The sequence below is a fragment of the Callithrix jacchus genome, chromosome 13, assembly GCF_049354715.1.
Source record: "Callithrix jacchus isolate 240 chromosome 13, calJac240_pri, whole genome shotgun sequence".
Lineage (NCBI taxonomy): Eukaryota > Metazoa > Chordata > Mammalia > Primates > Cebidae > Callithrix > Callithrix jacchus.
The window spans coordinates 42,427,942-42,455,078 of NC_133514.1; the positions used below are offsets into that span (position 1 = coordinate 42,427,942).

Below are 27,137 nucleotides of genomic sequence, written 5' to 3' on the forward strand. Positions count from 1 at the left end.
TGCAAAGTCTTCGATGCTGCAGTTACTAAAGGTCTTCACACCACTGAAATGACTAAAGACACATCAAACCTCAAATTTTAATGTAAGAGTTTCCATAAACTATCTACCCTTAGAATAAACCTACATAACAGCATCCACAACAGACCAAATTCCCAACTCTGTGTCAAAGCTTTCAATCTCTGATTATGGGAAGTCAACCGTGTAAGAATGTAAATATTTTAGTGGAAGAAAATTACTAATCCATAACTTTTTATTGGCTCTCACTTGACACTGCTCTCTCTTATTTAAGCTCCTATTCTCCAAAGTGCCTCACTTCTTTTTCATTTGCCATCCTTCTTCCTCATAACTTCTAAGTGCTGGGACACCTCTGTACTAATAAAGAAAACAGGCTTTTTTTTTTTCCTTTTTTTTTTAAATTTATCTTTTTATAAATTTCTCCTTTACTTATGAAACTTAGTTTGGCTGGATATGAAATCCTAGGTTGAAAGTTCTTTTCTTTAAGGATGTCGAATATTGGCCCCCCACTCTCTTCTGGCTTGTAGGGTTTCTGCTGAGAGATCTGCTGTGAGTCTGATGGGTTTCCCTTCGTGGGTAACCTGACCTTTTGCTCTGGCTGCCCTTAGCATTTTTTTCCTTCATTTCAACCCTAGTGAATCTGATGATTCTGTGCCTTGGGGTTGCTGTTCTTGAGGGATATCTTTGTGGCTTTCTCTGTATTTCCTAGACTTCAATGTTGGCCTGCCTTGCTAGGGAACAAGGCTGGATGGAGAATAAGTCTGATGAATTGACAGAAACAGGCTTCAGAAAGTGGGTAATAACAAACTTTTCTGAACTAACAGAACTTGTTCTAACCCAATGCAAAGAAACTAAGAATGTTGAAAAAAGGTTTGATGAAATGCTGATGAGAATAAACAGCTTAGAGAGGAACATAATTGATGGAGCTGAAAAATAATGTGAGAACTTTGCAAAGCATGCACATGTTTCAATAGCCGAATTGACCAAGCAGAAGAAAGGATTTCAGAGGTTGAATATCAACTCATGAAATAAAACAAGAAGGCAAGATTAGAGAGAAAAGAGTAAAAGAAATGAACAAAGCCTCTAAGAAATATGAGATTATGTGAAAAAACCTAATCTATGTTTGATAGGTGTACCTGAATGTGATGGCGAGAATGAATCCAAGCTGGAAAACACTCTTCAGGATACTATCCAGGAAAACTTTTCCAACCTAGCAAGGCAGGCCAATATTCAAGTGCAGGAAATACAGAGAACACCACAAAGATATCCCTCAAGAACAGCAACCCTCAGGCACAGAATCGTCAGATTCACCAGGGTTGAAATAAAGGAGAAAATGCTAAGGGGAGCCAGAGTGAAAGGTCAGGTTACCCACAAAGGGAAGCCCATCAGACTCACAGCAGATCTCTCAGCAGAAACCCTACAAGCCAGAAGAGAGTGGGGGCCAATATTCAACATCCTTAAAGAGAAGAACTTTCAACCTAGGATTTCATATCCAGCCAAACTAAGTTTCATAAGCAAAGGAGAAATAAAATCTTTTACAAACAAGCAACTACTCAGAGATTTCATCACCACCAGGCCTGCTTTACAAGAGCTCCTGAAAGAAGCACTAAACATAGAAAGGAACAACCAGTACCAGCCACTCCAAAAATGTACCGAATGGTAAAGAACAGTGACACAATGAAGAAACCTCATCAACTAACAGACAAAACAACCAGCTAGCATCAAAATGGCAGGATAAAATTCACACATAATAATATTAACCCTAAATGTAAATGGGCTAAATGCCCCAATCAAAAGACACAGACTAGCAAATTAGAGAAAAAGACAAAACCCATCGGTATGCTGTATCCAGGAAACCCATCTCACATGCACGGATACACATAGGCTTAAAATAAAGGGATGGAGGAAGATTTACCAAGCAAATGGAGAGAAGAAAAAAAAAAAAAGCAGGAGTTGCAATCCTAGTCTCTGAGAAAATAGACTTTCAACCAACAAAAATCAAAAGAGACAAAGAAGAACATTACATAATGGTAAAAGGATCAATGCTACAAGAAGAGCTAAAGATCCTAAATATATACACACCCAAGACAGGAGCACCCAGATACATAAAGCAAGTTCTTAATGGCCTAGGAAATAAGAGAGGACACAAACAGATGGAGAAACATTCCATGCCCATGGTCAGGAAGAATCCGTTTTGTGAAAATGGTCATACTGCCCAAAGTAATTTATAGATTCAATGCTATCCCCATCAAGCTACCAATGACCCTCTTCACAGAACTGGAAACACCACCTTAAACTCCATGTGGAACCAAAAAACAGCCCACACAGCCAAGTCAATTCTAAGCAAAAAGAACAAGGTTGGAGGCATCACACTACCTGACTTCAAACTATACAACAAGGCTACAGTAATCAAAACAGCATGGTACTAGTACCAAAACACAGATATACACCAATGGAACAGAACGGAGGCCTCGGAGGCAACACCAAACATCTACAACCATCTGATCTTTGACAAACCTGACAAAACAAGCAATGGGGAAAGGATTCCTGTTTAATAAATGATGTTGGGAAAACTGGCTAGCAATGTCAAGAATGCAGAAACTGGACCCCTTCCTGGCACCTTACACTAAAATTAACTCCAGATGGATTAAAGACTTAAACATAAGACCTAATACCATAAAAACCCTAGAAGAAAATCGAGGCAAAACCATTCAGGACATAGGAGTAGGCAAGGACTTCATGACCAAAACACCAAAAGCATTGGCAACGAAAGCCAAAATAGACAAGTTGGACCTAATTGAACTCCAGATTTTCTGCACAGCAAAAGAAGCAATCATTAGAGTGAACTGGCAACCAACAGAATGGGAAAAAATTTTTGCAATCTAACCATCTGACAAAGGGCTAATATCCAGAACCTACAAAGAACTACAACAGATATACAAGAAAAAAACAAGCCCATTCAAAAGTGGGCAAAGGAAATGAACAGACACTTTACAAAAGAAGATATATATGAGGCCAAAAAAACATATGAAAAAATGCTCATCATCACTGGTTATTAGAGAAATGCAAATCAAAACTAAAATGAAATACCATCTCATGCCAGTTCGAATGGCGATCATTTGAAAATCTGGAGACAACAGATGCTGGAGAGGATGTGGAGAAATAGGAACACTTTTACACTGTTGGTGGGCGTGTAAATTAGTTCAACCATTGTGGAAGACAGTGTGGAGATTCCTCAAGGACCTAGAAATAGAAATTCCATTTGACCCAGCAATCCCATTCCTGGGTATATATCCAAAGGATTATAAATCGTTCTGTTATAAGGACACATGCACATCACTGTTCACTGAAGCACTGTTTACAATAGCAAAGACCTGGAACCAACCCAAACGGCCATCGATGATAGACTGGACAGGGAAACTGTGGCATGTATACACCATGGAATACTACGCAGGCATAAAAAATGATGCATTCCTGTACTTTATAGGGATATGAATGAACCTGGAAACCATCATTCTCAGCAAACTGACCCAAGAACAGAAAATCAAACACCGCATGTTCTCACTCTTAGGCAGGTGTTGAACAATGAGAACACATGGACACAGGGAGGGAGCATCACACACTGGGTTCTATGGGGGGGAACTGGGGAGGGGCAGCAGGAGGTGGAGAGTGTGGGGAGGGATAACACGGGGAGAGATGTCAGATATAGGTGATGGGTTGGAAGGCAGCAAACCACATTGCCATGTATGTACCTATGCAACAATCTTGCATGTTCTTCACATGTACCCCAAAACCTAAAATGAAACAATATATATTGTTTCATTTTAGGTTTTGGGGTACATGTGAAGAATAATGTTGGTATCAGCAAAAAAATAAAATCATTAGATCACTAATGCCTGATTAGAATACTGCAAAAGAGTTTCTCTCATGACAAAGAAAAAGCTCAATGGCAACATCTCTGAAATCTACAGATGCTGAGACTTCAGGCTGAGCCAAGGCAGGGTCAAGGAGAGTCATGCAGACAAGTTCATACTAATAAACACTCTCTGTGTAGTGATCTCATGCTTGCATTTGGCTTATCAAATCATGCATCAAATTATAAAATTATACAATAAACATATTGATAGATGTAATGTTAGATTACATGAGAGAAAGCCAGTGTAACAGTTGATTACAAGTGATATTGAGATAAATATACATCATGGGCATTAGAATATACATTTTGGTCCTGGAGTCCCTGGTCACCTCTGATAGTCAACCATTATTATTTAACAACTTAAACTTTCTTAAACGAAATACATTAAAATTACATTAAACTACATATGTAAAGTATAAAATTCAGAAATCTTACACTGCTTCTGGATTCATAATACAGACACCTCCTGAGCGCTGGCATTTGTGAATGTCATCGTAAGTGATCCCCATACTGAGGCTCAATAATTGTGCTAAAATAACTGCAAGTGATTCTAGACTTATGGTTGTGGGATGCTGAGAAAAAATAAATAAATGTACATTATTTTGTTTACTGGGAGAACAATGCAATTATTAAAGAGTCACATGATAAAATGGAATAGGCGCTCTAATAGGCTATCCCCAGATGTGCCATCCATGTTGGCATAACTCATTATAAATACAAGAAAACTATGAAAAGTAAAATCTAAAGTTTTACCAATGTGTTAAATGGATGACCCATTTGATGGCCTCAGACAAAGAAAAAAAATTGCTCCAGGAATTTATTAACTCCATATAAAAACCATTGCAGTCTTATTTGTATTCACAAAAGATAATATTTAAAGAAAAACTCATGGAAAAACATAGTGTCAAATTATGAAGAGATTATTTTAATTTGTAATTTGGTCACTACCCGAGGTTGGGAAGAGTGGTCGAAAGTGGGGGATAAAGGGGAGATGGTTTAATGAGCACAATTAAATAGAATAAGGTCTAGGATTTCTAGGACAATAGTGTTACATTGGTTAACAACACTTACAGTATATGTTAAAATAACTAAGAGTGGAATTGGAATGTTCCTAACACAAAGAAGTGATAAAGGCTTGAGGTGATGGATATTCCAATTATCCTAATTTAATCATTACACATTGTATGCCTGTACCAAAACATCACATCTCTCCAATAAATACATGTAACTATTGTGTACTCATAATAATTAAAAATTTTTAAAAATTGATTCCTTAAAGATCATATTTTATATAGACATTTCATACATGTAATTCATAAGTTAAACCATTGCATTAATTAATATTATGGTAATAATGACTGATAATAAGAATTCTGACTTTTCCATTGTTTAAATTTTATTGGGAAAACTAAAATATCTTTGTAAGATGCTTACTATAGTGCATTTTATCATACTATGACATGAATTTTGAGAAAAATCCACAAATCCTTTAAATATATCTAATAACATTTTGATGAATATACTTCATGATAGGCTTCTAGGTATACATTTTAGTTTCTTCTGTTTGCTTCTCTAAGTCAATTTTCCATCATTTTCTACCATGCTGTCTAGCCCAGGTAGATGACACAAATGGATTATGTGAGTGGGATGCTTTGCCCTTGACTTTTACCTTGAGTTATTCTAATGGAGAGAGGAGAACGAGATGTGAATGAAAGCGAAATATTTATTACCTTGTTGCAAGGGTGCTTACGTCTCTTTGAATCTTTGAAGGGAGGTCTACCTTCTCTCTGTGACTCTGATAAAATGACTCCCTTCCCTCTGTCAACACTTGGTACCAATTAAAGTTCTTTATTACTTTTGTGAAGGTACTGCAAAGCAGAGGCTCTACATTTTGCATGCACATGTATCAAAACTCCATTTGTCAAATTTCTGAACTTGAATGTACCATCCGCTTTCAGAGGGACAGTGTTAGAAAGAAGGAGGACGACATGGAGGAGGAGAAAAAGGAAAAGAAGGAAAAGTATCAGAAGAAGTCAGGGAAAAAGAAGAAGGTGAAAGAATGATTCTACTGGGAATAAAATGAAGAATTCAGCCAAATTTAAAGTGGTTAAATACTGTATTAATACTGGTGCAGTTATTTTAAACCATCTTGTTTTCAAGATATTGTAGGAAGGGCTTATTAATCAAACAATAAATGCATCTTTACACATCTTTCTCTTTTTCTCCTGTTTCCTGTTATGTGCTACAGTTCACTAAGATGGAAACAACAACATCCAATGATTTCACTTTAGGCATTTGCATAAAAGCAGGGTAATTTTGAATCTTATTTTAATGTTATTTCCTCAAACTAGTACCATCTATCTTACAAATAGAAAACATTTTCTGAAATTTATGATGTATAAAAATATTGCAGCTATGAATTCTAAAACTGACACAAAGAGAATTGATAAAATAATGATGATGACCTACTTTTGCATTAAATTCACAGTATATGGTTTCCCTTCAATTACAATTTTGTAGGATACCTGGCAGGAGAGTACATTGAAAATACAAAGAAAATGAGAAAAATGTTAGAAAGGATATATATCATTTTACATTAATGATAATCACATTCTAAAACACATTCATAAAATAAAAAGAGAAAAAATAAGAATGCTGATTTATCTTAATGGCATTTGACATTATAACTCTAAATTTCACAATAAAAATAATGAATAGAATAATTTATATACTTCATTTGTTCATTTTGAAATGTTTATGTTGATTTTTCATCCTGCAACTTCATTGAATTCATCTTTTTGATCTCACAGTTTTTTGGTGGAGTCTGGGGTTTTCTATATATAGGATCATGTCAGGTGCTAACAAAGATAATTTTACTTCCTTCTGGTTTTGGATACCGTTTATATCTTTTTCTCTGCCCTTGATAATTAGTACTCTCAGTACTATGTTGAGAGTGGGAGTTCTTGTCTTGCACCACATCTTAAAGAAACAGCTTTTCGTTCCTTTCCACTAGCTGTGATGTTAACTATGAGTTTTTCAAAACTGGCCTTAATTGTATTCAGATATCTTCCTTCCAAACTGTTAAAAGTTTTGAATCAAGAAAGGATGGAAAATCAAGTCTTCATGGAATTCTGTTTTGAGATCTCCTGGTGTTTTCATGTCCACATGCGTCTATGCTCAGATTCCTTGTTCTTACAAGGACACCAGTCATACGGTATTAGAATCCATTCTATTCTAGTAAGCTCATTTTAATTTTATTGCCCCTTTATAGACTCGGCCTCCAAATATACTTATATTCTGAGGTACCAGGGGTTAGAACTTCAACAAATAAACTCTGCTTTGGATTTGGGACACCTGTTATGAAGACTCAACTCTTTAAAGTCATTTCTCAGTTAAAATATTTTTACCATTTCCTCTTCTCTTCCCCCCATTTCAGGAATGCCAATTTCTCTCTGCTTAAGCTTCTAATTCTTACCTTTTCTCTCAGTCTTTCATATGTTGCATTTTGTCTCTTCAGTTCTCTGTTCTACTCTTAATTCCTGACTTTTATATTTTCAGACTACGTTTTCCACTTTTGGAAATTACGTTCAGTTATTTTGAAAAATCTAGTAATTTTAGGTTGAATGTTCTTTTGATTTTTAGTCTTTACTAATTGTAATAATTTAACATGTACATTGTTTCATATTATGTTTGTAGTATTTGTTGAATTAATAAGCATAACAGTCTCATTGAGTTAAAAATACTATTAATTCATTACTTTGTATCTGGCACTATTCTAGGCGAGAATAACACAGACATTAACAAAATAGACCTTTTTTTTCCTCATGAACTTGACAGTTGAAAATGGGCATTTGTTTCCTACTTTACTTATTGCAAATCACTACAACAATCAAGTTATTCTTGTTTGAAGATGTTTCTCTCCAGAGATTATCTGCTTGTTTTCTAATATAATTAACATCTCCATAGTACTTTTACATTAAAAAGCTTTCATAAAATATTGTTAAAAACCTCACTGCTGGCAGGGCGTAGTGGCTCACGCCTGTAATCCCAGCACTTTGGGAGGCCGAGGCAGGTGGATCACGAGGTCAAGAGATCGAGACCATCCTGATCAACATGGTGAAACCCCGTATCTACTAAAAATACAAGACTGGGCCACTGCACTCCAGCCTTGGTGACAGAAATAGACTTTGTCTAAAAAAAAAAAAAAAAATTGTACTGGCTCACAACACAAAAATCAATTTGGTGCCATATAGAAGAAGCATACCTGAAACAATGTGATTCAGAAAGGCTGAAAATAGAGATGAGTAAATATATTTCCAGAGAACAGAAACAAGAGATTCTGATATAACGCAAGGTAGAATTTAGTTTCAAAAAACTTGCAGAACAGCAACACGATAACAGACAAATAAAAATTGTCTACTTTAAAATGTTAAAGGCTACAATTTACAATGAAGATATGCCAGGCACGAGTACCTACCCAAATAACACAGCAACTAACCTCTTTTTTTTTTCTTCAGTAAAACGTTTATTACTGCATATGTGTTATATTAAATTTACACGCTGATATAGAAAAGCACATACTGTTTATATTATACAGTAACTTAACATCAACAGGAATAGCAACACAAGTACTACTCATGCACAAAACATGCATAGATCGGTATACAAAAAGCAATTTCACACACTACTGCTTACCAGATATATATATATATTTTTTAAAAACACAGCCCTTCCACGTAGGATCAGTGGTCCAATCTGGACTGGAGTGCACTAATATGTTCAGGTCAATGCTTAGGTGGCATAGCGCTCAGTGAGCAATTCTGGGATTGGAGTCATGCCCAAGGGTTCTTTCATTAAAAGTGAATGTCCCTGTGCCTGAGCACCAAAATTTTATCCCCAAAGCAAATCCTCCAAGGAATAAAAGGTCGGATCGTCTACAAATTAGGGAGGGGAAAGAAGGCACCAAAATGTTAGATAAACGGCCCTAGAAGGGGTTATTGGGAACAGGGCCTAGGCACCAAGTGTGTCACAAGTTTTTGTGGATCCTTTTAAGTCCCTATCCAGGTTGCCATCTCTGGATTTAAGGTCCGGCCTCCAAGTCATGAGTCCAGTAAAAACACTTCTGAGAAGAAAACCGAATGAGGATACAGCTGAGAAATGGAGACTACAAAATACTATAGAATACAATGACTGCCCCTTGTACCTACTTCACACTATTGCATGTGATGCCCCTCAACAGGAAACCCCGCGTGGAGACACTGCCCCGAGACTCAAGGAGCAAATACAAATCCAAAAATCCCATCCACCTGACCTTGGGATCAAAAGGTCTCATCCCAACAAAACCTGAACATGAAAACCTGTACCTTGCCGGATGCAATACAAAACAGCTGGTACCACAAAACTCACTATCACCACCATTAAAACGTCAATATTTACTTCTAACTAACAAAACATTCTTTACCTTCCCTTAAAGACACTAGCATCCATAGGTGATGAAGATGAGACAATAATTTATCTTGGCTTTAATCTTAAAAAAAAAAGCATCTCATAAAAGTATTATACAAAAATCCGTCCGCCTTAGCCTCCCAAAGTGTTGGGCTAAGAGGCCAGAGCCACCGCGCCGGCCACAAACAGTCTTTTAAGAACAGGAAGTCGGGCCGGGCGCGGTGGCTCACGCCTCTAATCCCAGCACTTTGGGAGGCGGAGGCCGGTGGATCACGAGGTCAAGAGATCGAGGTTTCACCTGGTCAACATGGTGAAACACCGTCTCTACTAAAAATACAAAAAAATTAGCTGGGCATGGTGGTGCGCACCTGTAGTCCCAGCTACTCGGGAGGCTGAGGCAGAAGAATTGCTTGAACCCAAAAGGCGGAGGTTGCGGCGAGCCGAGATCCTGCCATTGCACTCCAGCCTGGGTAACAACAGCGAAAACTCTTCTCAGAAAAAAAAAAAGAACAGGAAAAAGAAAGGTAATATATATTTTAAGGCGGTCCAATTTTAGGGGAGATAATAAGCTTGGGTTAGGCGTCTGAAGTCAAAAGAAATGCGGTAAAAGAAACACACGTGCAAACTCCAGCAGGCACCAGCTAGACTTGAGTAGAGAGAGCAGGTCCACGTGGAGGTACAAGTTGGAAAGTTGCAGCTGCGAGGGAGGGCGAAGGCGGACTACACTCACGCCGTAAGCCCTCTGCTTGACAAGCAAAGTAGGCGAGACTCACGGATGCTGCTGGTGTGACGGCGGTCGTGGTAACGGTGGTGGTGGTACCGGCAGCTAACAGATCTTGAGCGTGCCAGGCCAAGCCGAGTCCTCTACGGGCAGAATGTCGCCGCTCACCGACAGCAGCCCCAAGAGGACCAGGTGATTTAGTGATCTAGCCTCCTCCCGCGGTGCCGGGCTGACTTCACCTTCTCCGGAACACACGTGCGAACCTCTGGCCCGGGAGGGAGCCGGTCTCCCGCCCTGAGGCGGGGAAGGGCTCCCCTTACCGGAGAGGGACGCGTCAGCCCAGGGGTGACCAGGGCTCGGTCTCTCCCGCCCCGCCCCGCCCCTCCCCAGGCAGCCGCCCCTCGCCCGCCAGAGGGCGACTCCGCGCGTCCCGGGCGCGCCCACCCGGCGGACTGGGGCACTCGCCTCTCCCTAGGTCCTCGCCCTGGCGGCTCGCGCGCCCGGCGGCAGCGTGCGGGACGGTGGGGGCGGGGTCACGTTGGGCGGCGTAGACAACGGCGGGCGCGCGCAAGTCCTGACCCAGCCCGGGCCCGCGGCGGCGGCAACGGCTGGAGGAAGCGGTTGCAGAGGGGTTTGGAGTCGCCGAGCCTTGCGGTCGGTGAGTAGGAGGGAGCTGGCCTTTTCCCTCAAGGTCCCCGGCCGCCTGGAGGGCCGAGATCGGGGCGCGAGTGCCGGGCTCCGGCGACCGTGCGCGGCCTAGGGTCCGGGACGCCCCGGCGACGTTGCGCCCGCGTCAGGAGGGACCATCGCCGCGCCCCGGGGATCCCCGGCCGGTGGAGCGGGTGCTCCCCGCCGGCGGTGGAAGGGTCCGCGCCCGCCCGGACTACCCTGACTTCCCAACGTCACATCCACGCTCTTCCTGCTTGCACAGCTCCTGACTACCCACCCTCCCGACCATGCACTGCCTGCTCCCACAGCCTCTAACTACCCACCCTACCATTTCTGCCCTCCCTGCTCCCACAGCCCCTGACTAAGCACCCTCACATCCATGCACTCCCTGCTCCAACAGCCCCTGACTACCCACCCTCACATCCATGCACTCCCTGCTCCAACAGCCCCTGACTACCCACCCTCACATCCATGCACTCCCTGCTTTCACGGCCCCTGAGTACCTACCCTCCCATTCATACACTTCCTGGTCCCACAGCTCCTGACCACCCACCCTCACATCCATGCACTCCCTGCTTTCACGGCCCCTGAGTACCTACCCTCCCATTCATACACTTCCTGGTCCCACAGCCACTGACTACCCACCCTCCCATCCACGCACTACCTGCTCCCACAGCCCCTGACTACCCACCCTGAGAGCAGCATGAAAGCTGCCCATCCATGCACTCCCTGCCTCTGCAGCCCCTGACTCCCACTCTCCCATTCATGCCCTCTCTCCTCCCACAGCCCCTGACTATCCACCCTCACATCCATGCACTCCGGGCTACTACATCCCCTGACTACCCACCCTCACATCCATGCACTCCCTGTTCCCACAGCCCCTGACTACCCACCCTCAGAGCAACAACATCAGGGCTGCCCATCCATGCAGTCCCTGCTCCCTCAGCCCTGACTACCCACATTTCCATCCATACACTCCCTGCTCCCACAGCCCCTGGCTACCCACCCTCACATCCATGCACTCCCTGCTCCCACAGCCCCTGAATAACCACCCTCACTCACATCCATGCGCTTTCTGCTCCCACAGCCCCTGACCACCCACCCTCACATCCATGTACTTTCTCCTCCCACAGCCCCTGACCATCCCCCCTCATATACATATACTTCCTACTCCCACAGGTTCTGGCTACCCACCATCCCATCCATACACTCCATGCTTCCACAGCCCCTGACTACCCATTCTCCCATCCATTCATTTCCTGCTCCCACAGCACCTTACTACCCCCCCTTAGAGTAGTATGAGAGCTGCCCATCCATGCATTGCCTGCTCCCACAGCCCCTGACTACCCACCTTGCCATTCATGCATTCCCTCGGCCTCTCAGCCCCTGACTACCACCCTCAGAGGATCATGACAGCCCTTCATCCATGCGCTTCCTGTGCCCCACTGCCCCTGACTATCCACTCTCACGTCCATGTACTCCCTGCTTCCACAGCCCCTGACTTCCCACCCTCACATCCATACACTCCCTGCTCCCACAGCCCCTGACTACCCACCCTCCCTTCCCTGCACTTGGTCCTCCCACAGCCCCTAACTACCCCCGCTCACATCTATGCACTCACTGCTCCCACAGTCCCTGACTACCCACCCTCCCATCCATGCACTCCCTGCTCCCACAGCCCGTGACTACCCACCCTCCCATCTATGCACTCCCTTCTTTCACTGCCTCTGACTACCCACAGTCATATCCAAGCATTCCCTGCTCCCACAGCCCCTGACTACCCACCCTCACAGCAGCATGAGAGCTGCCTATCCGTGCACTCCTTGTTCCCACAGCCCCTGACTACCCTGTTTCCCATCGACACACTCCCTGCTCCCAAAGCCCAAGTACCCACCCTCACATCTATGCACTCTCTGCTCCCACAGCCCCTGACTACCCACCCTCCCATCTATGCACTCCTTCTTCCACAGCCCCTGACTATCCACGCTCACATCCATGCCTTCCCCCCTCCCACAGCTTCTGACTACCCACGCTCAGAGCAGTATGACAGCTGCCCATCCATGCACTCTGTGCCCCCACAGCTTCTGACAACCGACCCTCACATCCATGCACTCCCTGCTCCCACATCCCCTGACTACCCACCCTCACATCCATGCACTCGCTGCTTCTGCAGCCCCTGAGTACCTACCCTCCCATTCATACACTTCCTGGTCCTACAGCCCCTGACTACCCACCCTCACATCCATGAACTCCCTGCTTCTGCAGCCCCTGACTACCCATTCTCCCATCCATGCTCTCCCTGCTCTCACAACTGCTTACTACCCACCCTCCCATCTATGCACTCCCTGCCTCTACAGCCCCTGACTACCCACCCACCCATTTATGCACTCTCTCCTCCCACAGCCCCTAACTATCCACCCTCACATCTGTGCACTCCCTGCTCCTATAGCCCCTGACTACCCACCCTCCCATCCATGCACTCTCTGTTCCCACAGCCCCTGATGACCCACCCTCAAATCCATGCCCACTTTATTCCACAGCCCCTGACTACCCACCTTCAGAGCAACATCAGGGCTGCCCATCCATGCAATCCCTGCTCTTACAGCCCGCAACTACCCACCCTCTGATCTATGCAGTCCCTGCTCCCACAGCCCCTGGCTACCCACCCTCACATCCATGCACTCCCTGCTCCCACAGCCCCTGACTAACCACCCTCACATCCATGCACTTTCTGCTCCCACAGCCCCTGACCACCCACCCTCACATCCATGCACTCCCTCCTCCCACAGCCCCTGACCACCCACCCTCATATGCATACACTTCCCAATCCCACAGGTTCTGACTACCCACCATGCCATCCATGCACTCCATGCTTCCACAGCCCCTGACTACCCATTCTCCCATCCATTCATTTCCTGTTCCCACAGCCCCTTACTACCCACCCTCAGAGTAGTTTGAGAGCTGCCCATCCATGCACTGCCTGCTCCCACAGCCGCTGACTACCCACCTTGCCATTCATGCATTCCCTGGGACTCTCAGCCCCTGACTACCACCCTCAGAGGAGCATGACAGCCCTTCATCCATGCGCTTCCTGTGCCCCACCGCCCCTGACTACCCACTCTCACGTTTATGTACTCCCTGCTCCCACAGCCCCTGACTTCCCACCCTCACATCCATACACTCCCTGCTCCCACAGCCCCTGAGTATCTAACCTGCAATCCATGCACTGTGAGCTCCCACAGCCCCTGACCACCCAATCTCACATCCATGCTCTTCCTGCTTTCAAGGCTCTTGACTACTCAACCCCTCGTCCATGGACTGCCTTTGCCCACAGTCCCTAACTACCCGCCCTACTATTTCTGCACGCCCTGCTCCCACAGCCCCTGACTACCCACCTTGACATCCATGCACTCCTTGCTCCCAAAGCCCGTGACTACCCACGTTCTCATCCATGCATTCCCTGTGCCTCACAGCCCCTGACTACCACCCTCAGAGCAGCATGAGAGCCCTCCATTTATGCGATCCCGTTCCCCCACATCCCCTGCCCACCCACCCTCCCATCCATGCAGTCCGTGCTCCCATACCACCTGACTACCCACCCTCACATCCATGCACTCCCTGCTTTTACACCCGATGACTCCCCAAATTGCCGTCCATGCACTCCCTGCTCCCACAGACCCTGACTACCCACCCTCCCATCCATGCACTCCCTGCTCCCATAGCACCTCACTACCCACCCTCCCATCCATGCACTCCCTGCTCCCATAGCACCTCACTACCCACCCTCCCATCCATGCACTCCCTGCTCCCATAGCACCTCACTACCCACCCTCCCAACCATGCACTCCCTGCTCCCATAGCACCTGACTACCCACCCTCACATCCATGCACTCCCTGCTTTCACAGCCCCTGACTACCCACCCTCCCATCCATGCACTCCCTGCTCCCATAGCACCTCACTACCCACCCTCCCAACCATGCACTCCCTGCTCCCATAGCACCTGACTACCCACCCTCACATCCATGCACTCCCTGCTCCCACAGACCCTGACTACCCACCCTCCCATCCATGCACTCCCTGCTCCCATAGCACCTCACTACCCACCCTCCCAACCATGCACTCCCTGCTCCCATAGCACCGGACTACCCACCCTCACATCCATGCACTCCCTGCTTTCACAGCCCCTGAGTACCTACCCTCAAATCCATGCACTCCATGCTTTTACAGTTCCTGACTACCCAACCTCACATTCATGCTCTTCCTGTTTTCACAGCTCCTGACTACCCACCCTCCCGTCTATACACTGCCTACTGCCACAGCCCCTAACTACTCACCCTACCATTTTTGCAATTCCTGCTTTCACAGCCCCTGACTACCCACCCTCACATCCATGCTCTTCCTGCTTTCACAGGTCCTGAATACCCACCCTCCCATCCATGCACTGCCTACTGCCACAGTCCCTAACTACTCACCCTACCATGTCTGCACAACCTGCTCCCACATTTTCTGACTCCCCACCCTCCCATCCATGCACTCCTTGCTCCCACAGCCCCTGACTACTCACCCTCACATCCATGCTTTCCCTTCTTTCACAGCCCCTGACTACCCACCCTCACATCCATGCACTTCCTGCTTTGACAGCCCCTGACTACCCACCCTGGAGCAGCATGAGAGCTGCCCATCCATGCACACCCTGTTCCCACAGTCCCTGACTCCCCACCCTCTTATCCATGCACTCCCTGCTCCCATATCCCCTGACTACCCCCCCATCCATCCACTCCCTCCTCCCATAGCCCCTGACAACCCACCCTCACATCCATGAACTCCTTGCTCCCACAGTCCCTGACTACCCAGCCTCCCATCCATGCACTTCATGCTCCCACAGCCCCTGAGTACCCACCCTGACATCCTTGCACTCCCTGCTCCCAACGCCCCTGACTACCTACCTTCTCATCCTTGCATTACCTGTGCCTCATAGCCCCTGACTACCACCCTCAGAGCAGCATGAGAGCCCTCCATTTGTGCGATCCCATTGCACCACATCCCCTGCCCACCAACCCTCTTATCGATGCACTCCCTGCTTCCACACCCCCTGACTACCCAACTCCCGTCCATGCACTCCATGCTCCCACAGCCTCTGACTACCCACCCTCCTGACCATGCACTGCCTGCTCCCACAGCCCTTGACTACCCATTCTACCATCCATGCACTTCCTGGTCCCACAGCCACTGACTACCCACCCTCACATCCATTCACTCCCTGCTTCTAAAGCCCCGGACTACCCATTCTTTCATCCATGCACTCCCTGCTCTCAGAGCCTCTGACTACCCACCCTCCCATGCATGCACTGCCTGTTCCCATAGCCCCTGACTACCCACCCTCTCATGCATGCACTCCTTGCTCCCACAGCCCGAATACCCACCGTCGCATCCATGCACTTCCTGCTCTTACAGCCCCGACTACTGACCCTCAGAGCAGTATGAGAGCTGTCCATCCATGCACTTTCTGCTCCCACAGCTCCTGATTACCCACCCTCCCATCCATGCACTCCCTTCTCCCACCACCCCTGAATATCTATTGTCAGAGCAGCATGAGAGCTGCTCATTAATGCATTCCCTGCTCCCCCAGCCCCTGACTACCCACCCTCACATCTGTGCACTCCCTGCTCCCACATCACCTGACTACCCACCTTCTCATTAGTGCATTCCCTGTGCCTCCCAGCCTTTGACTGACACCCTCACAGCAGCATGATTGCCCTTTATCCATGAGCTTTCTGTGCCCCACAGCCCTCGACTACCCACCGTTTCATCCATGCACTCTCTGCTCCCATAGCACCTGACTACCCACCCTCACACCCATGCACTCCCTGCTCCCACAGCTTGAGTACCTACCCTCCAATCCATGCACTTTGTGCTCCCACACCCCCTGACTGCCCAACCTCACATCCATGTTCTTCCTGTTTTCACAGCTCCTGACTACCCACCCTCCCGTTCATACACTGCCTGCTCCCACAGCCCCTAACTAGCCACCCTAACATTTTTGCACTCCCTGCTCTCACAGCTCCTGACTACCCACCCTCACATCCATGCACTTTGTGCTTTCACAGCCTCTGACTACCCACCCTTCCGACCATGCACTGCCGGCTCCCACAGCCCTTGAGTACCCACCCTCACATCCATGCATTCCCTGGTCCCACAGCCCCTGACTACCCACCTTTCTATCCATGCATTTCCTGTGCCTCACAGCCCCTGACTACCACCCTCAGAGCAGCATGAGAGCCCTCCAATTATGAGCTTTCTGTGCTGCACAGCCCCTGACCACCCATCCTTTCATGCATGCACTTTCTGCTCCCACAGCCCCTGACTACCTTCCCTCCACTCCATGTATTCCCTGCTCCCATAGCCCCTCACTACCCACCCTAACACCCATGCACTCCCTGCTCCCATAGCCCCTGAGTACCTACCCTCCAATCCATGCACTCAGTGCTCCCACAGCTTCTTGCTCCCACAACCTCACATCCATGCTCTTCCTGCTCTCACAGCTCCTGACTCCGCACCCTTCCGTGCATGTACTGCCTGCTCCCACAGACCCTAACTAGCCAGCCTACCATTTCTGCACTTTCTGCTCCCACAGCCCCTGAGGACCCACCCAAAGAGCAGCAGGAAAGCTTTCCATCTATGCACTCCCTGGGTCCACAGTCCGACTACCCACCCTCACATTTATGCAAACTCTTCTCCCACAGCCCCTGACTATGCACCCTCACATCCATGCACTCCCTGCTCCCACAGCTTCTGACTACCCACCCTCGCATGAATGCACTCCCTGCTCTTACAGCCCCTGATTTACCCACCCTCAGAGCAGCATGAAAGCTGCCCATCCATACACTCTCTGATCCCATATCTTGTGACTACCCACCTTCCCATCCATGCATTCCCTGTGCCTCACAGCCCCTGACTACCACCCTCAGAGCAGCATGAGATCTGTTCATCCATGAGCATTCTGTGTGCCACAGCCCCTGAATACCCATCCTCCCATCCATGCACTTTCTGCTCCCACAGCCACAGATTACCCCCCCTTCCCTCCATGCACTTTCTGCTGACATAGCACCTCATGACCCACTCTCACACCCATGAACTCCCTGCTTCCACAGCCCCTGAGTATCTATCGTCCAATCCATGCACTCCCTGCTCCTTCAGCCCCTGACTACCCACCCTTTCATTCATACACTCCGTTTTCACAGTCCCTGACTACCCACCCTCACAGCAGCATCACAGCTGCCCATCCATGCAATCCCTGCTCTTACAGCCCACGAGTACCCACCCTCCCATCCATGCATTTTCTGCTCCCACATCCCGACTATCCACCCTCAGAGCAGTATGAGAGCTGCCCATCCATGCACTCCCTGCTCCCACAGCCCCTGAGTACCCACCTTCCCATCCATGCATTCCATGTGCCTCAGAGCCCATGACTACCACTGTCAGAGCAGCATGACATCCCTTCCTGTGCCGATTGCCCCTGACTACTTATTGTACCATCCATGCACTTTCTGCTTTCGCAGCCCCTGACTACCCACCCTCACCTCTATGGACTCCCTGTCCCACAGGCCCTGATTACTTACCCTCCCATTCGTACACTTTCTGCTTTCGCAGCCCCTGACTACGCACCCTCACATCCATGCACTCCCTGCTCCCACAGCCCCTGACTACCCACCCTCCCTTCCATGCACTTCCTACTCCCACAGCCCCTGACTACCCCGGCTCACATCCATGCACTCTTTGCTCCCACAGCCCCTGACTACCCACCCTCCCTTCCATGCACTCCCTTCTCCCACAGCCCCTGACTACCTAACCTCCCATGCATGCACTCCCTACTGCCACAGCCTCTAACTACCCACCCTCACTTACATGCATTCCCTGCTCACACAGTCCCTCACTACCCATCCCCCCCATCAATACACTCCCTGCTCCCACAGCTTCTGAATACCCAACCTCCCATCCATGCACTCACTGCTTTCACAGCCCCTGACTACCCACCCTTCCATCCATGCACTCTCTGCTCCCACAGCCCCTGACTATCCCCCTTCACATACATGCGGTCCTTGCTCCCACAGCCTCTGATTACCCACCATCCCATCCATGCACTCCCTGCTCCCACCGCCCTTTTCTACACACCCTCACATACATACACTTCCTGCTCCCACAGCCCCAGACTACCCATTCTCAGAGCAGCAAGAGAGCTGTCCATTTATGCACCCTGTTGCCACAGCCCCTGCCTACCCACCCTCACATCCATGCCCTCCCTGCTGCCACATTTCCTGACTGCCCACCTTCTCATTTATGCATTCCTTGTGCGTTACAGCCCATGACTAACACCTTCAGAGCAGCATGAGAGCCCTCTATCCATGAGCTTTCTGTGCCCCACAGCCCCTGGCTGTCTATTCTCCGATCCAAGCACTTTCTGCTCCCAAAGCCCCTGACTTGGCACCCTCCCATCCATGCACTTTCTGCTCCCATATCACCTCACTACCCACCCTCACACCCATGCACACCCTGCTTTCACAGCCCCTGAGTACCTACCCTCCAATGCATGCACTGTGTGCTCCCACAGCCCCTGACTAACCAACCTCACATCTATACTCTTCCTGCTTTCACAGCTCCTGACTACCCACCCTCCCGTCCATACACTGCCTACACCCACAGTCCCTAACTACCCACCCTATTATATCTGCACGCCCTGCTCCCGAAGCCCCTGACTACCCACCCTCACATCCATGCACTGTCTGCTCCCAGAGCCCCTAACTCCTCATCCTCACATCCATGCACTTTCTGCTCTTAAAGCCCCTGACTACCCACCCTCACATCAATACACTCTCTGCTCCCACAGCCCCTGACTACCCACCCTTCCATCTATACAGTTTCTTCTACCACAGCCCCTGACTACTTCCCCTCACATCCATGAACTCCCCGCTCCCACAGCCCCTGCCTACCCAGTCTCCCATCCATGCACTCCCTACTCCCACAGCTTCTGCGTACCCACTCCCATATCCAGGCATTACCTACTCCCACAGCCCCTGACTACCCATCCTGCCATCCATGCACTTTCTGCTCCCACAGCCCCTGACTACCCACCCTCACATCCATGCAGTCCCTGCTCCCACAGTTCCTGACTACCCACCCTGACATCCATGCATTCCCTGGTCCCACATTTCCTGACTACCCACCTTTTCATTCATGCATTCCCTGTACCTCAGAGCTCATGACTACCACCCTCAGAGCAGCATGAGAGCCCTTTATTCATGAGCTTTCTGTGCCCCACAGCCCCTGACTACCCATCTTTCCATCCATGCACTTTCTGCTCCCACAGCTTCTGACTACCCACCCTTTCATCCATGCACTCCCTTCTCCCATAGCACCTGGCTACCCAGCCTTACACCCATGCACTTGTTGCTCCCACAGCCCCTGAGTACCTACCCTCCAATCCATGCACTCCGTGCTTTTTTAGCCCCTGACTACCCAACCTCACATACATGCGCTTTCTGCTTTCACAGCCCCTGACTACCCACCCTCCCGTCCAAGCACTGCCTGCTCCCACAGGCCCTAATTACCCACCCTACCTTTTCTGCACTCTGCTCCCACAGCCCCTGACTGCCCACACTCACATCCATGCACTCCCTGTTTCTGAAGCCCAACTACCCATTCTCCTATCCATGCTCTACCTGCTCTCACAGCCGCTTACTATGCACACTCCCATCCATACACTTCCTGCTCCCACATACCCTGACTACCGACCCTGAGAGCAGCATGAAAGCTGCCCATCTATGCACTCCCTGCCTCCACAGCCCCTGACTATGCACCCTCCCATCCATGCACTCCCTGTGCCTCTCAGTCCCTGACTACCACGCTCAGAGCAGCATGAGAGCCCTACATCCATGCGCTCCTTGTGCACCACTGCCCATGATTACCCATCCTCCCATCCATGCACTTCCTGCTCCCACAGCCCCTGACTACCCACCTTCACATCCATGCACTCACTGCTTCCACAGTCCCTGATTACCCACACTCACATCCATGCACTGCCTGCTCCCACAGCTTCTGACTAACCACCCTCACGTCCATGCACTCCCTGCTCCCACAGCCTCTGACTACCCACCCTCCCATCAATGCACTTCCAGCTCCCACAGCTTCTGACTACCCACCCTCCCTTCCGTGCACTTCATACTCCCACAGCCCATGACTACACCTGCTGACATCCATGCACTCACTGCTCCCACAGCCCTTGACTACCCACCCTCCCATCCATGCACTCGCTGCTTCCACAGTCCCTGATTACCCACCCTCACATACATGCACTTCCTGCTTGCACAGCCCCTGAATACCCACCCTTTCATCAATGCACTCCCTGTCCCCACAGCCCCTGACTACCCAACCTCTCTCACTTTCTGCAGCCATAGCCTCTGATTACACACCCTTGCATACATGTACTTTTTGCTCCTCCAGCCCCTGACTACCCACCATAAGAGCAGCATGAGAGCTGCCCATCCATTCACACCCTGCTCCCACAGTCGCTAACTCCTTACCCTCCCTTCCATGCACTCCCTGCTCCCACAGCCCCTGACTACCCACCCTTTCATCCATGCACTCCTGATCGCTTGTGTCCAGGAGTTCTAGACCAGCCTGGCCAACATGATAAATCCCTGGAGGGGGCATGTGCCTTTGATCCCAGTTATTTGGCAGAGTGAGGGGGGAGGATTGATTGAGTCTGGGAGGTGAAGACTGCAATGAGCCTAGATCACACCACTACACCCTATCCTGGAGGACAGTGTGAGACCCTGTCTCAGAAAAAAAAAAAAGTCCTCTCCACTCACTAGATTATATACATAAGATCATTTTAATAAAGGCCTTGGACTAAAACGGTATACTCTGAGTGTATTACATTTGAGCTCTCCCCTCTTTCAACAGCGAGTTTCTGGTGGTCGCGGCCTGGGTTTCGAAGGAGGCTTCCTCTGGAAACAGGCACAGGGTATCATTCCATGAAGCCGCTACTTCTGTTCCACGTGAACGTGACGTTGAAACATCCTCACAGCTTCCCCAGGCACCACCCCAGCCCCACCATGTGGCACAGCCTCAACCTTTTACTCCAGCCAGGCCCCGGCCCCAGCCCCCACCTCTGGCTGAAATCCAGACCCAGGCCCACTTCTCACCCTGTGTCTTAAGCCTACTGTGCTCTTCTTTACCCTAGATTAGGGGCTATGGGGCATCTTGCCTTACACCCCAGCAGGGGGCACATTCTGCCACCCCTACTGTAAAGGAGTATCTTGAATGGCCCTTGCAGAAGCGACCAAACTGGAAGAGGGTTTTGCCCTCTCTCCTCCAAAAGTCTCAGGCTGTCCTGAGTGAACCCACTGCCCACCTTCCCCAGGAGAGGCCGGTCCCCCGCAGTCTCAAGTCAGCTCCCATCCTTTCCGGGGCTGCCACCAGGCCTGAGCTCCCAGAGCACAGGTGGCGAGGAAGGAGTGCCACCCACCAGGAGAAGCCCCATGACTCGCCTGGCAGATTCTGGCCACCTGGAGACCTGCTGCCGCCCCAGAGCGAAATCCCAGGGAGTCCGAAGCATCAGGCAGAAGACACGCAGGGGTCCTGCCTGCCCTCCCAGTGAAATTCGGGAAGCATTGAGGTGGATCTGAGGAGATCAGGGACGCTCGGGACCACTAGTAACCTCTCAGCATTCACAGTCTGTGTTGCTGACAGTCCAGGGCAGCTGTGCCTGAGAGCGCAGGTGGTCAGTGAGATCGAGGTCATAGTGCAGGTGGATCCAGAGGAGCAGCTGCCAAGCCGTGCCTCCGGCATCCTCCTCCAGGACGGCGGCACAGGCCTGTGCCTTCTGGCCGTCACGTGGACATGCTCCCTGCCACAGACATGCCACCTGAAGTTTTGGCTTATTTCCGTCTTTGAAGAGATAATACTTTTAGGTTGACCGTTGGGAATACTAGGTTCTGGTGGCAAACTCTCAGTGACTGTTTGAGAAAAGGTGCCCCAAATGGGGTGACGAAGAGTCAATTTCATTTGCACTAGCTAAGCAAGGGCGGCCAGAAGAGCTGGCTGCATTTCTGTTGAAAGTGGTCTTACATGGATGTGGCGTCAGAGACCTGCTGCGGACTGGGCGGCTGCTGTTCTTGGGCTCTCTGGTTCCAGAAGGGAGGTGGGGGAGGTGGGGAGGTGGGGAGATGGGCCGGCTGGCACTGCTGTTTACTGTACGTTGTTTATCCTCCCACGTCGCTTTTTCAGTCTCCTCAGCCATGCATTGCTACCTATCGCCCCCATGTTGTTTGTGAACCCTTCCAAGGATAGGCGGGGACGTTTAGCGGGTGAGGGCCCCTTGTCTCTGCCCTACCTCCATTGCTCGGCAGGGACCAGTGGCAGCAGCTGGAATTGCCCTGACCATTTTGCTTGGCTGGCAGCTCTCGGTGGAGGGGAGCTGCCTACTACTGGAGCCGCAGGATCCTTGCGCTGGGTCTCCTTCCCCGGGATCTGCAAGCCTGAGGAGCTGGGTAGCTGCTCTTTCTCCAGCACCTGAGAGGCCACCTCACACTGTGCCCTTTGACTCAACTTCTACGAGCTCTTGCAAGCCACTTCATATGCAGGAGCCCTGTGACGCTGCCTTTGATACAAGTGCCGGCCCCGATGGAGGTCACAGCAGAAGAGCCGGAAGAACCAATGGAGGTGACAGCAGAAGGGCCGGAAGAACCAATGGAAGAACCAATAAACGATGGGGTAGAGACCCAGGGGCAGGAGGAGGAGAAAGGGGGCCCCCCCGTAGCAATGAACCAACAGCATCTACCTCGAGGCCCCTGGAGACTCAGGGAAACCTGGCTTCCCTTGACTGCAGTCCCAGGGCCTTAAAGGGAAGTGTCCAATCCAAGGCCCATGGAGTGCCCAGCGCACACAGCCCTGCAGGAGGCATCCTTCCCTTTGGGAAGCCTGACCCAGCTCCAGCAGTGCTCCCTGGCCTAGTTCCTGGCTGCTCCCATTGGCCACAGAGGCTCCCCACCCATCTAGCTGGACTCTAGCCCCAGGGATGTCCTGCTCCTGGGGGCAGGCGTGTGGCCCTGGATGGGCCCCACCGTGGGGCTGTGGGACATGCGTGGCTGATCTGCCAGAGCCCTTCCCACCTGGTGCCTGGGCCAGGTGCTGGCTGGCACCCAGTGGCCATGTCTTGGCCGGCCTTGTCCCTGGGTTACAGGGCCAGACCCTGCTGGAAGCAGAGCTCAGGACTAGCCAGATCCTGCCAGGCTCCCTTAGGGCCACAGCGCTTCTCTGCAGCCTGGAGCCAGGCCCGCCTTCTCTGTTGTGGTCCTGGCCTCTCCAGGGAGATTTCAGGAGAGGATGTGTGCCCTGGCTTGACTGGCTGCCGCCCCTTACCACTTCCCTTCCTCGCAGGGAGGGTCTCCACACAGCTCCAGATCACCCCACACAGAGGAAACTGGGCCCCAGCACCTGCCCCGGGAAGAGCTGATGAGCCAGGGCCAGGGCCTATCTTTCACAAAGCCCTGGCCCTCTCCTGAGCCTGTGGCCTGAAGCCTCCTGCCTACCCCACAGGTGGTTTGAGAGCTGGGCATGGAATCCTCTGTGCACTCTCACCCCACCTGCCCTGCGGGATCATGAGATTTCCCATCGCAGGAGTGTCTCTCATTGCTTAGGAAAAGTGGAAACCAGGGGAGGAAAAGCAGAGAATCTTTCTCTGTAGGGTAGGGGTGGGGGTGGGTCACTGGGGAGGTGGGGGAGTAATAGGCCCACACCCCAGTGAGGATAATGATCCATCATCACCCAGGGAGTGCAGCTGGGGCTCAGCCACGTGGCACTAGGGCTCTTCAGATGAAAGAACATTTTTTCCATCTGAAGTGCAATGTCTCACCAAGCAACTGAGCCTTGGGCTTCCCCTTTGGGACTAGGGACTGGGGCCCAGGCCTGCATCACATAGCTGGGGCCTCCTCCTCACTAAGAGCTCCTGGGTGCAGGGGAGGGGCAGTGGGAGGAGGAGGCTGAAGCACAGTACCTCCCTCAGCTCCAGCCCCGGGTCCCTCCACCCCACTGGGTCTACCAGATCCTACTCCAGCAACTCACCTTGTCAGAGACAGCCCTGGCTCCATTTTCTCTTCTGTCCCCTGGGACACCGGTGTCACTTTGTTCTCCTTGTCCCCTTAGAGATCTAGGCCTGAGCCCACCTGTTTCATAGCCTTGGAAAGTCTGAAATTCTCCCAGGAATTCAGGTGGTTTCCTAAGGATTATTTCAGAATCTCCTCTGTTCTCGTCATTTCCCCACACCCTACACGTTTTCTACTTTCATCAACCCGGGATAGAGCTTTGAAATTCACAAAACTAAAAAGTGTAATAAAAATACAAATGACAAATGACTATTTTTTTTTTAATTAGGACCATAATTTTAACCACAGAAACACAAACACTTTGACAAATTATGTTCAAAACAAGAATGAAGCCTTTACTTATTGTCTTTAGAGCTTTTGTATGTTGCCCTGATCCAGTTCTTCTTACTCTGCCCCAAATACATTCCTCACTGTCTGGGTTTTGGAACATGTGTGCACCCACCATAAGCCAGGAGTGGCTTGAGATGATCTGAGGTCCAGCTCCTGTGAGTGGAGAGCGGGTCTGGGCACCCCATGCTTGGCTCCAGTCCAGCGTTCAGCAGCCTCTTCTGATCTCACTCATGTCTGTTTGCTTCACACCATGTCCTGTCCTTCACCTCCTGCCTGCTCCAGGCCCCTGGGGCCTGATGTCTGGCCTGTACCTGATAGGAAAGATGCTTTGAGCCCTGGAGGAAGGGTTGTCATTATACTATTAGACATCTTTTGGGCAGCAGAAACTCAGGATTAGAGACTGCACTGTTTAATCACTGTGTGATAACTTTACGTAATACTTGAAAAGTGGCCTTGAAAATCATGTGTATCTTTGTCATGCGTTCTATATAGCCTCAATGGGAGTGAGACCATCTGAGTTTATTTGGGTCTGTTATGAATGTGCACTTCAAGAGCGTATCTTCATCTACAGTCTCTTCCTTTATGATATTGTCACTGGGGAGGCATGACAGTCCCTGACACTCCCTAATGTGGTCAACTGGGTTACCTGGCAAGAGACCCCAGGGATGCCTGCTAGGATCATTGACAAGCATGGGGGTCCTCATGCTTCATTTGCAGGGACCCTAAGCCTGAGAAGTGGGTCTCGCCTTGACTACGTGATTGGGCTTGGGCACACAAGGAATCACCTGCCATCAGGCCACTGCCAGCTCAGTAGGTGCACTCTGTGTGAGGAACAGGGACTGGAGAGCAAAGGCAATGGGTCTCATTAATTCCACATTTAGGGAAGAGGTTTGTTTTAGGTTCCATTCCTCCTCAATCCTGAAGCTCTCCTTTCCGGATTAACAAGAGGAGTGCATAGGTGTGGGGGTTCCCAGGTTCTCGTGGACTGTGTCTCTGTCTCCATCCATGTGCCTCTCTTTCCTCCTCCACTCTGTGGGCTCAGCTCTCAACTGTTGTTCATCCAATTGCCCATCCACCTGCCTGCTGCAACGAGGATGAGGTTGCGGTGAGCCGAGATCGCGCCATTGCACCCCAGCCTGGGTAAGGAGTGAAACTCCGTCTCAAAAAAAAAAGAAAAATAAATTATAATTAATATATATAGGAAATTTAGGCCAGGTGCGGTGGCTCACACCTGTAATCCCAACACTTTGGGAGGCTGATGTGGGTGGATCACGAGGTCAGGAGTTCAAGGCCACTATGGCCAAGATAGTGAAACCTCATCTCTACTCAAAATTTAAAAAAAAAGAAATTAAGATTTAACTACAGAAGGCTTAATGAGTTCATATTATATAATACCAACAGAAAGAAAGGAAAAACATTTTTAAACTAAGCTAACATGTATGATCATATAGTAAGTGTTGTTATATTTTCTTTTTTTTTTTGAGAGACTGTCTCACTCTATCAGCCAAGCTAGAGTGCAGTGGCACAATCTCGGCTCCCTGCAACCTCCGCCTCCTGTGTTCCAGTGATTCTCCTGCCTCAGCCTCCCAAGTTGCTGGGATTACAGGCACCCACCACCACACCCAGCTAATTTTTGTATTTTTAGCAGAGAGGGGGTTTCACCACATTGGCCAGGCTGCTCTCGATCTCCCAGCCTCAAGTGATCCACCCACTTCAGCCTCCCAAAGTGCTGGGATTATAGGCATGAGCCACCACACCTGGTCCTATCATTGTATTTAATGAAGCCAGATATGGATGAAAATTCTGATGTCATGAGAGTGTGAGAACCCTTTGTTTCGAGCTGATTCTCTACTTCACACTGGGCAGTGAGTGTGGACA

General features: G+C 49.5%; 1 protein-coding gene and 2 long non-coding RNA genes across 49 annotated transcripts in view; 1 reads left to right on the forward strand and 2 right to left on the reverse strand.

Moving 5' to 3' along the window:
• Positions 1-4,840: 4,840 nt before the first annotated feature.
• LOC144578975 (uncharacterized) lies at positions 4,841-10,617 on the reverse strand. Its single transcript, XR_013525662.1, has 3 exons — positions 9,995-10,617; positions 6,401-6,456; positions 4,841-5,882 (listed from the first exon to the last, which is right to left on the reverse strand). It is a non-coding gene; the product is annotated as an uncharacterized LOC144578975 (long non-coding RNA).
• Positions 10,618-10,644: 27 nt separating this feature from the next.
• LOC144578974 (uncharacterized) lies at positions 10,645-25,175 on the forward strand. Its single transcript, XR_013525661.1, has 2 exons — positions 10,645-10,755; positions 21,727-25,175. It is a non-coding gene; the product is annotated as an uncharacterized LOC144578974 (long non-coding RNA).
• The window catches only part of LOC128929377 (glycerol-3-phosphate acyltransferase 4-like), a 32,641-nt gene continuing 30,679 nt past the window's right edge, over positions 25,176-27,137 (reverse strand). For 32 of the 47 annotated variants that reach the window (XM_078347595.1, XM_078347572.1, XM_078347593.1 and 29 more), the window contains one exon: positions 25,176-26,418. In XM_078347595.1, the coding sequence (XP_078203721.1) occupies positions 26,305-26,418 (114 nt within the window). In that variant the 3' untranslated portion in view covers positions 25,176-26,304. The remainder of the gene's footprint in view (positions 26,419-27,137) is intronic. The other 15 variants (XM_078347590.1, XM_078347582.1, XM_078347579.1 and 12 more) reach the window with 7 other exon arrangements.